General features: G+C 40.7%; 1 protein-coding gene across 1 annotated transcript in view; it reads left to right on the forward strand.

The window, feature by feature from the left end:
- Positions 1–10,995: 10,995 nt before the first annotated feature.
- Slc22a23 (solute carrier family 22, member 23) overlaps positions 10,996–11,572 on the forward strand; it is a 190,157-nt gene continuing 189,580 nt past the window's right edge. The window contains exon 1 of the mRNA XM_013016621.1: positions 10,996–11,570. Coding sequence (XP_012872075.1) covers positions 10,996–11,570 — 575 coding nt within the window. The remainder of the gene's footprint in view (positions 11,571–11,572) is intronic.

An 11,572-nucleotide genomic window follows, 5' to 3' on the forward strand; every position in this document is an offset into this window, starting at 1 on the left:
AAGGGTAAACAAAGGAGGAGGCTGCAATGCTTGATAAGAAATGTACTCATTATCTTGCCCATGTAATTGTAACCCCTCTGTACAGTATGTTCACAAAAAATTAAAATTTAAAAAAAGACCAGGATGTAGCCAATATCAAAAAGCCATGTAAATTGTAGTCCTTACAGTTACTGAACTAATCAAGTCCCATTTTTCATAAGCCACTTTGCCTTGGAATTTCAATGGTGTTCAAGTGCAAATAATACTGATGCTCTCAGTGAAGAGAATTCCCTACTGAATTCTTACTTAAGAGAGAACCTAAGTATGAGGGAAATCTTATCTAAAGTAAGTACTCATGATCGCTGCAAGCTCAATCACTGTACGGTACCAACTCCCCACTGTCACTGTGCCCTCAAAGATTACAAGCATTATTCTAATTTCATAGGAATGTAAGCTGTTCTGTGCTGACTAAGATGATTCTCAAGACAGCCCAGGTTCTTTGACTAATAGCAGTTCAAAGACAACTTTTTAGATTGGTGCTCCAGAAGGTATCATCTTCAAAAACAGAGATAAAAATTATCCAACCTACCAATCCTACTTGCTTGGAAAAAAACAAAGAACAAAAACCAATCCCAGTGAGAACTGGCCCAAACTTACTGTGAGAGTGAAGAGTAGAGCAGACAGATCCAGGCCTTCAGAATGCACTTATTGGGGGACCAGTGGACTCCCTGCTGTGCATTTAAGAGACTTGTGAAGTGATGAGGAAAGTGTGACATCATCCAAGCTGAGTTTGGAGTTGATAGCCAATGTTTTAGGCACTATTCCTGGTGTTCAGGAACCAAGGGCTGCTTGTTAAGCTCCATTTGCCATCCCAAGGTAGGTCTTTTGTTTTTGCTATTTAAAAAAATGGTTTGTTAGTTGGTGTTTGCTTGTTGGTTTGCTGTGCTAGAGAAAGATCTCAGGACTTTTCATATGCTAGGCAAGCACTGGACCGCTGAGCTAGACTCCCAGCACTTGGCTTTTCTTATTTATTGTATACTGGGAGACTATAGTAAAAACTTACCTGTGTAATGCAAAAGCAAGTATGAAGCCAAATCCCTAATAATGGCTGTGGAATTTCACCAAGAGAAATTAAAACAAACATGCACAAGGAACTCCATCCAAAGGCTCATATGAGCTTTATTCATAGTGACTCCAAGCTGGATGTGGATCATGTAGTAGAGCACTTGCCTAGCAAGCTAGAGGCCCTCAGCTCTAAGCTATAGTACTACCATAATCTGTACTGAGAGAAGGTGGAGCAGAAGCTGTCTGGGGTAGTGTATGAGGCTGGAAGTTTGGCTGCAAAGAACAACAAAAATTTGGGGGCTGTTTTGTTCTTGATTAGGTGATATATACATCATCAAACCAAACATTTAAATGGTACATATGTAAATTATACTAAAATAAAGTTTTTTTTAACTTTATTGGTATTTACATATAGTTTTCTTAGTGTCCTTATTAAACATGCTGCTCATGGAGAAAAATCAACTTATATCTTCTCCCATCTACAGCACCATGAGGAGATAGGGAAGAGCACACATGTTCTGACTTATCTCAACCCAGGCCCTTTATGCTATGTTATTCATTACCCAAAGAGAAAGGAAATGCTTTCACACAGGCTGGGATTGCAAGGATGTGGGGTCCTGACCTTGCTCTGATTCATTATTTAAACCACCATGCTAGCCTTTAAAAACACCACCAGAGAAATAGTGGGACAAAGGGTGAGCAAATGCAGCAGTGATACTTACTAGACACTGTTGAAAACGAACTATACAACTTGTAGGGGAGGGGATTCGGGAGGGAAAACACTGGGAGAAAATGAGGGAAGAGGTGACACTGTTCAAAAAGAAATGTACATATTACCTGACTTATGTAACTATAACCCCTCTGTACATCACTTTTACAATTAAAAAAACGAAAAGTGTATATATATATATATATATATATATATATATATATATATATGTTTACTCAGTCCATGGCCACTTGAATCAGTTTCCTTTAGGCAGCAAATCATGGTGGTGAATGCATGTCAGACGGAGCTACATCACAATGGCCCAGAGAGCAGGAAGAAAGACAGGAAGTGATCAGAAACCCAATACCCACTTGAAGGTCATATCCCAATGTCCTAACTTCTCTCCATTAAGCCCTACCTCTTAAAAGTTCCACTACTTTCCCTGACTAGCCATTAATACACACCTTTGGAGAATATTCCAGATCCAAATTATAGCAAATAAAATAAATGAAACATAATGTGGGCATGCCATACACATCTAGCCCTGCAGATCCCTATATGCTCCCAAATATTCCACTGTCTTTCCTATCTTTGTATATTTATTCCTGCTTGGTATTCCTGTCTTAGAATACACTGCTTCCTCTTTTCACCCTAGCAAAATTCCATGTATCATTCCATTCTTCCTTCTTTCCTTCATTCAGCAAGTATTTATTGAGTGTCAGGCCCAACAGGCAGTAGGGCTGTAGAGAAATATAAATCAGAAACCTGTCCTTTAGGGACACATACTAGAAAATGGAATTTTACCTGAATGTCCTTGGATTTATATTCCCAGCATTTTTTGGCTGATAAAAGGACGATGTCAAAACCCCTAACCTGGAGGCCACAGCCTGTTCTATTATTCTACCTAAAAGTGGCCTAGTTATTACACACACATGTATTTTGCAGCTTCCCTGAAGGCTCTCTGTTAACTTTAAAGAAATGGAATTGTTCAGAGGTTAACAAGTCAGAAGAAGAAACTTGGTATAAGTACATTTCTAAGGCAATGTTGGAAATATGATAGAATATGGAAATGGAATGCAAATGAGTCCAGAGAGCTTAAAGTTACATGAAATCAGCTATCAATATTGGTCTTATTAACATTTATTTTTCCATCACTTATACTTTTTCTGCTGCCATACCCATTTTGGTTTCCCATCCATTAAATCTTTAGTTGACTAAAACTGTCATCCAAGTGATTCAACATACACAGAAGGAAATTACTAAGTTAGTGCTTCAAATGCAACATTTATGCTTGAAAGGATGTTAAGTCACTTTAATTTTAGATTTACAGAAAATATTGCAAAGAGATTAAGCATGAGTCCCCAAATATCTCATGCCTAGGTTCCCTTATCACTAATCTCTGACATTACTCTGGAACATCCATTACAATTAATGAGCCAATATTGATACATTATTCATTGAAATTCATCCTTACTCAGATTTCCTTAGTTATTACCGAATGTCCTTTTTTTCTGTTCCAGGATCCTAACCAGAATGCCCCATTACATATAGCCATCCCATCTCATGAAGTTCCTCTTGGCCTTGACACTTCTTCAGACTTTACTCATTTTTAATGGTCTGGACAATTTTGGGCAATGCTCAGGATTCCATAGACTGTCCCTCAGTTGGGATTTGTCTATTGGTGTCTTCATGGTTGTCCTTGGGCTCTGGCTTCGGGACAACCATCTTGAGGTTAAGTGTCACATTCACCATTGTTCATCAGGTGTCCGTGCTACATACAATGTAACTCATCACCTTCAACTTCCTGCTTGAGGTAATGTTTGCCAGGAGTTTCCACTATACCTCCACTCTCTTGTTTTCTCTTCTTTTCCATACTGTACTCTCTGGAAAGAAGTCATTATCTTACAGGTCATTCTGAAGGAATGGGAAGTTGCGCTCACTTCTGTGAGTATAGATTCTCTATGGAAATTCTATTTGGAAATCTTGTATGTGTTGGAAATCATTTATTCAAGCACTTACTTAAAATATTTATTTGAACATTTATTTTTATCAGGACAGACCAATAAACAGTTGCCTTTGGGTTGTTCTCAAATGGTACCTTATCATTCAAATTTAATTGTCCCAGCTTTGGCCTTCAGAAGCGTGAGAAATCTGTCTTTTCTATCAAAGTTTGTCCCTTGCTTTCTGTCAAGTCTTGTGAGCACTGTTTTTTTTTTGTTTGTTTGTTTTTTTAAGTTCCTAATTGGCCAAGTGGCTTGGCCCTGGTTGGTTGTATTTTAGTTACATCCTATTCCAGTTACACTTTCATTAAAAAATCCTGTTACAAGCTCATTAAACTTTAGTTACATCTGGCTCCTGTTAATTAAGCCATATCACTTTCCTATTAATTAAGCCAAATCCTGTTGCAGACTGTGAATCTGAGCTCAGCCAATTGGAGCAGAAGAGGCAGGACCTGCTTCGTTAGGGATAAAAGGGGAGCAGCATACTTGTTCCATCTGCTGGCTTGCTGGATTTTTTTGGTGTGCCCTTCTGCAGAAGTAAACTTTTACCTTGCTAAGCTCCTTTCAAATTGATGTCCTCATTCCTACACAACACCCCAATATCATAAGGAATATCTAACAAAGAGCTGTTTCAGTTATTTGGTGTGGTCCTTTAACTTACTCTGCTCTTTGCATGTGTATGACTTTGATGGTGGATAGTCAACACTGCATTACATTCTGGAGTCAGGTATGCCTGAGGATCATCATTTCCTTCTCCAGTCTTAGAATCTACCATGTCACCAACGTATTGGTTCTCTCTCCACAGAGAATGGAATTAGATACTAAGATATAGCTAGGTGTATTCATTGATAGCATTGTTAAATCATCTCACCAATGGAAAGAGTGTTTTCCTCAAAGCCCAAAATTCAAAACATAGTTCCATCCTTTTTAATATTCCATTTGCTTATAAGAATCTTAGTGACTTTGTCTATATAGTTATGTTTTTTGCTACAGGAACAATAAAGTTTAATTCAAAGCCTTGTAAAATGAGCTATGTTTACACTGAAAATAATATACATCATGTATATTAGTCTGGTTTCCACTGCTGTCAAAATATCTGAGAAAAATAGAAGAAGGTTTCTGTTCACCATTGTTTGGCACCATTGTGTCTGGGCCTGAAGTAAGACAGAGCATGATAGTATGAGTATGGGTGTAAGTATGAGCATGAGTATGAGTATGGGAATGGGTATGAGTATGGGTATGAGAATGGGTATGAGTATGGGTATGGGTACAAGTATGAGCATGAGTATGAGTATGGGTATGAGTATGGGTATGAGAATGGGTATGAGTATGAGTATGAGTATGGGTATGAGTACGGCAGAGGAAAGCTGCTCACCTCATCAAGGCCAGGAAACAGGGAGAAAATACATTCTTTTCATGGTTGTTGTTGTTGTTGTTAATATTATTATTATCATTATCATCTATTAAGTGATTGTAGAAAAGTGTCACAATTCCATAAGTCAGGTTATGAGTACAGTGTTTCTTGGTCCATGTTACCTGGAAATATATTCTTTAAAGGCATGCTTCTTTAAAGACCTACTTTCTCCAACTAAGCTTGCTTCCAGTTTTCCAGTTGTGTCATCAAATTATGAGTCTATCAGTGGATTGATCCATTGGAGCACATGTGTACCCTGGGCTTTTGTAATGAATTAGAGCAATGAATGATCATAATCATCCCAAGTCCCACAGCTCTGAAATCTGCTTCACATATAAACTATCTGAGACTTTTTAAGATCCAAACTATAATACATAGCCAGTTTCAGGGTATATGTGTATGTGTGCATGCACACTGAACTCAGGACCTCATGCTCTTGCTTGCTGGCAATCTACCACTTGAGCCACACCTCCTTTCTGGCCTTTTACTGCATAATTAGAAATAAGGATCTCTGATTTGTCTGCCCTGGCTGGCTTTGAACTGGAATTTATAGATCTTAGCCTGTATTCACAGCCAGAGTTTTAAACATAAAAAGTCCATTATAGGGGGCTGGGAACATGGCTCAGTGGTAGAGCGCTTGCCTTGCATGCCTGAGGTACTGGGTTCGATTCCTCAGTACCACATAAGCAAAAAGAAAAAAAGCCAGAAGTGGCACTGTGGCTCAAAGTGGTAGAGTGCTAGCCTTGAGCTGAAGAGCTGAGGGACATTGCCCAGGCCCAGAGTTCAGGCCCCATGACCGGACCCCCCCCCAAAAAAAGTCTATTATAACTGTTAAATAGTCATAAGTCCTAATCAACATTACTACAGAAAAAAAAAGTTGTCTAGAGGTAGGGGTATAGTTCAGTGGAAGAGCACTTGCATAGCATGTAGGAGGTCCTCTTCTTCCTCTTTCTCCTCTTCTACTTCCTCCTCAATTTCCTCTAGTTTCTCTCTATTTCCTATTCTTTCAGGCAAAGAATATTCTTCAGTACAACAAAGCAAAAGTGACATCTTTGATTTTTAGCAAACAAAAGCTAACATCACATTTTAGAGCAATTTGTCAAACCAATTGTTTCTTTAACTCAATAGAAGAGTTTAAAATTAAATTTTGACCAAGTTTTTGAAAGTAATTGGGCTCTACTGATCACATTTGCAATGGCGTAGCTTTTTGCATAGAGGTCTTATCTTCCTGTATTCACTTTCATGTGGCCTCTCATCAGGAAGGATGAATTTGTCTTGTTCTAGATGAGTAGGTAGTTTTTCACAAACTATTACCTGCAGCTTTCCTTAGGAAAGATTGTGTGACATTTTTATATTTCTGTCACCAAATGAAAGTAGCTTTTTCATTTTCTTTTATGATAGGTTTTGTAAATGTCAGATTCCTTCTTAAACAGTCAGCACTGACATCTCAAAAGCCAAAGTATGATACAAATATTGTTCAAATACTGTTTACACAGCCACAGCTGGAAATCATATACTTTCTTGCACTCTCTAAAAAAAACTGAAGTAATCCCACTTTTTAAATAATTATTTGAAAGAAAGAAACCAAGGGGCTATAAGACAAAAATAAAACATACAATATTATAACATATGGTATGTCCATCTCTAGTTCAAATATAAAGAAAATAAATATGCAAGTAAAACCATAAAAATATGCAAGTAAATCCATGTGGTATGACTGGTATTATACATTTAAAATTAACTAACCATCATACCAGTTCCTTGGGATTTACTTTTACAGACTTGTAGAAGATTTAGAATTGTTTCCATCAATTTCAGAGATAAGTTGTTATCTCTGAAATCATTATCTCCCATTATCTCAAAGGAAATAAAATTGTATATGTATTTTCATGATTAGGTTGCATCTTTCACTAGTTCTTATTTTCTCAAAGTTTAGGGAATTATGATTTCAGGTAGATGATTTAATAGGCTTTCAAAGGTGTAAAGAATGACTTGGCTTTTTCATGGAGCTCAGTGTGCTCAGGATACTAATACAAATTTCCAATGACAAACTCAGATGTTTTTAGGGGCCAAATGATATCCCTAGGGACTGATATCCGGTAGAAAACAAAGCAGATAAGGGATACCTGCCCACAGGTATTATCCTTTCCAAAAGAAAACTAGCCTTGCAAATGCAAATGTAGAGCATTTATGGGCCTGGCTTCTTGGGGATCAAGAGAAGCTCCAAACACATTTTAAAAAATATTCCGTCTCTGCCAGGAACAGGTAGGTCAGACCTATAATTCTACCTACTCTGGAGGCTGAGATCCAGAATAATTGAGGCTTGAAGACAGCCTGGGCAGAAAAGTTCCTTTCTAAAGTCCATCTCTAAAAATCGTTTTTAAAAAATTGGGCTGAAGGTTTGACTCAAGGAGTAAAACACCAGCCTGAGCAAGCTCAAAGTTGTAAGTGCAAAACTCAGTGCCAACAACAACAAAAAAAATTCAGTCTCCTAATATTAAAATGCTAGCTATATTTTTTAAAACATTCCTCATGTCCTGTGAGCTGCATTTGACCTACAAGCAAACATCTTCAAGGTAATAGCTGTCCACAAGAGCTTCATGTTAGGAGCGAATCAATTAACCACAATCCCTTACAAAAGGAAATATAATTGCCAAGTTCATTTGAATTCTCATGCTGGCTGATCTGAGTACTTTTTGAGAAAGTTGAACACATATGAAAAGCTTGCTTAGTGATTTAAGCAAAGTAAACCCAATTATCTGACTTTTTTGTTGTTGGTTGTGGGACTTGATCTCAGAGCCTGGGCACTGTCCATGAGCCTCTTTGTGCTCAAGGCTAGTGCTCTACCACTACAGTGGTAACACAGTGCCACTTCTGTTTTTCTGGTGGTTAATTGGAGATAAGAGTCTCACAGACTTTCCTGCCCAGGCTTGGCTTTGAACGATGATCCTCAGATCTTAGCCTCTTGAGTAGCTAGGATTACAAGCATGAGCCACCAGCTCCCAGTTGATATGACTTAAAAAAAAAACAAACCAGAGATTGAAAAAAGGGCCTTGCATTTCAGAATTCTACCACTGAGTCAAACCCCTACTGTTTTTGTTTTATTTTTAAGATAGGATCTCTATAACTTTGCCTGGCATGGCCCCAATCTTGATCTTCCTATCTCCCTGTCCTGAGTTCTTGGGATTTCAGGATTACATGTCTGGCTAGCTGCATGATCTTAATACTATCAAGTGATAATAAATTGGTACATTCATTTATTCACTAAGTATGTATTGAGAATCCTGTGTATTTCAGGCACCGTTTGATCTACTAGGAATATCGCTGGAAACAAGGTACCTTTTCCTCCAGGTGCTTGTATCCTAGAGAGGAGGTAGTCAAACAACAAGAAAACAAGAATAATAGCAGTTTATGGTAGCCACTACTCAGAAAATTAGAGAAGTGTGATTTGATAGCAAGTGTCAGATGGGCTTCCCTATTATAGCTGGTGGACCTTTCTAGGTCCCATTGTGAGGTCACTTGTGGTGTGTCTTAATAAATAAAAGGTCAGTTTGTTTTAAATTAGTTACATTTTAATCTTCTTGACTAGATCTGGGAAAAGGGTTGATCCAAGAGGGATTTGAGGAAACCTCTAATCTGCTTAGCAATGCAATTGTAATGCCTGTGTCAGTGCTGCCAGTGATAAATTCCAAACATTTCATATGGACTCCTTCAGCTTCCACTTTGCAGGGCAACATTTCCTAGTCTGTGTCTACATTCTGGGAAATTACCATGTAGGGATTTTTACTGCCTTTGTGGAATAAGAACTAATACCTTTGAAATGAAGTTTCTTCTTCAGGGCAGGGCTTCTTCCGCACACAGAAAATAATTCCTTAAAACAAATGGTTGGGGGAAAGGCTCAAGTGGTAGAGTGTCTGCCTGAGCAAGGGTGAGGCTCTGAGTTCAAACCTGTTTCATTTTCCTTTTGTAAATTTTGCAATGGTAAAATTTTTAACTAACCTATCTTTTGTATATGTTTTAAGATGTACAAGAATATTTTGACATGTTTTGGAATGAGTACTACTCAAGCAAATATCTATAACCATTTAAAAAATACATACCTTTTTCTACAGTTTTGCAATTGACCAGCGCATGTTGAAATGGCAAAAATCCAATCTGGATTCAAAACCAGCTATTTGGTTTTATTGAGGACCACTTGTTCTGATAATCAGACTTCCTACCCTCAGCAAGAATTTGAAATTTCCTGATTATCATTCTAACTAGAATTGTCATTATTAATATTAACAGCTAAGCTTATTTGTAAGGTTATATGTACATATAAACACACCACACATATACATATATACACATGTACATGCACATATAAACACATATACATATAAACACATATATACATGTAAACCCATTTATATGTATGTTCACTAGAGTATACATGTGCATATGTATCTATATCTATATACCTCAGTGAACAGTTGAGGGAAAGGGACAGCCAACCACAAAACAATCTTTCTTTTGGAAAAGCCAGCACTGAAGGCTAAGTAATAAAATTGGCAATTTTATATTTAAACTCAGAAAGATAAATGCAGGTTGGATGTAACAGGTAGATGGTATGCAAGGCCTGGGGTCCCATTCCAAATACCAAAATAACTAGCAAGGAAGGAAGGAAGGAAGGAAGCGAGGGAGGGAAGGGAAGGGAAGGGAAGGGAAGGGAAGGCAGGCAGGCAGGCAGAGAGAAAGAAAGAGGGAGAGAGAGAGAAGGAAGGAAGGAAGGAAGGAAGGAAGGAAGGAAGGAAGGAAGGAAGGCAAGAACACTCCAAGCTTTACATTCTTGAGAGTGTGCCAGTTTCTAGACACATTCCTCATGCCTTTGGTGTCCTCTGGGCTCTTTAGGTACCTTCTGCCTATTGTTATCTAATCTCCCCTTCCCAGCCAGTCAGGAAAGTTCATAGCCCTCCAAGGACCCAGGATGGCTGCCTTCAGAACAGTTGTCTTGCATGTGCCAATATTTTAGGCAGTAAGCATGTGTTGCCTGGAACATTAAGCTGCAGGTTAAAAAAAATGCCTTCCCCTAAATTATACAATATGCAGCTGAACAACTAATAATACAACAAATAATACATTCAGTATATATGGTTTACAGTGTACTCTTTTGGGAAGCAAACATATTTCTTTCGTCCCAAATAAGAAATGGATTGTTCCATTTAAGACGTCCATTAATAAACTTCTCCGAATACAGAATGTCTCCCTACCTGTGGGGAAGCTAGGGTGAAAGGTGGCACGTAATTATAATTGGTGAAGGCCGTGGGTACAGGAGGAAATATGCTAATGCGTCCGTTTGCCGCAGGGCTGGTGTTATTTATATAGAGCTGGCTGTGCAAGGCTGGCACTGGAGCCGGGAGAGTAGGGAGCGGCTTGTCTTGTGTGAGGGTGTAGACGTGTGCGCCTGTGCAGACGGCATTGGAGATGTGAATTCAAGACCTTGGAGAGGGGGTGGGGAAGGCCGTGACCATTCGCGGTTAACACACACACATATATATATATAGAACTTGTGCATATCGGTAGAATACCGTGCTTATTTTCGAGTGGGGGGAAGCAGTGGCAATTTGGGAATGGGTGCTGCAGTCGGTAGCAGGTGACCGGACGTTGCCGGCGACTGCTAACCTGAAATTGGCAAAGGCGCCCCCTGGCACCTGCTCGGTGGACAGAAAAATCAATCTTCTCTGTACCTGGGGAAAAACAAAGATTAAAAATTTAAAAAAGACGGCAGGGGGTTGTTCCGAAGGGACAGCGAACCGGGAGGGGGGTGAGGGCAGCTGGGCACCTCGGAAATGACAGAGGTCACGGAGACTCGGCGCCCGCGGGGTGGGCTGGGGATCCTGTGCGGCGGTGACAGCCCAGTCCACACGCACCCATCCTGCGCCGATCCGGCGGCGACCCCTACCAACCGCCGCCCCAGCACCGTGCGTCTCTTCCAGCCCCTGGCCCGCCCCGCCCTGCGTGGAAGGGGGACTGGCACAGGGCTTCTGGGGCCCAGCGGGCCCGGGGTGTCCCGTTTCTCCCGCCCCTCCCGTGGATCCCGGGAGGAGGAGGCAGCGACGGCTGCGCGTCCCGACTGGCGAGGGCGCTCGCGCGCAGGAGCGGGACCCAGTGGTGCCGCGGTTACCTCCACCTCCGCGGGGGGAAAGGGGGCGGGCCGGGGCGCCGGGGAGAGGAGGAGGGGGAGGACGGCGAGGAGGGAGGCCGGCTCCCGGAGCCGGAGAGCGCGGCCGGCTCGAAGGCTGGGTCCCGAGCTCGCGGCTTCCGGGAGGCGCCCGAAGTCTGATAAATACGTCCCGGGTGCCGGGGATCAGGCGGGTGCCTCGTTCCCGCAGCCCCGTCCGCACCTCGGTCCGCAGAGCGGCCGGC

This window comes from Dipodomys ordii, unplaced genomic scaffold (assembly GCF_000151885.1).
Source record: "Dipodomys ordii isolate 6190 unplaced genomic scaffold, Dord_2.0 Scaffold32, whole genome shotgun sequence".
Classification (NCBI taxonomy): Eukaryota; Metazoa; Chordata; class Mammalia; order Rodentia; family Heteromyidae; genus Dipodomys; species Dipodomys ordii.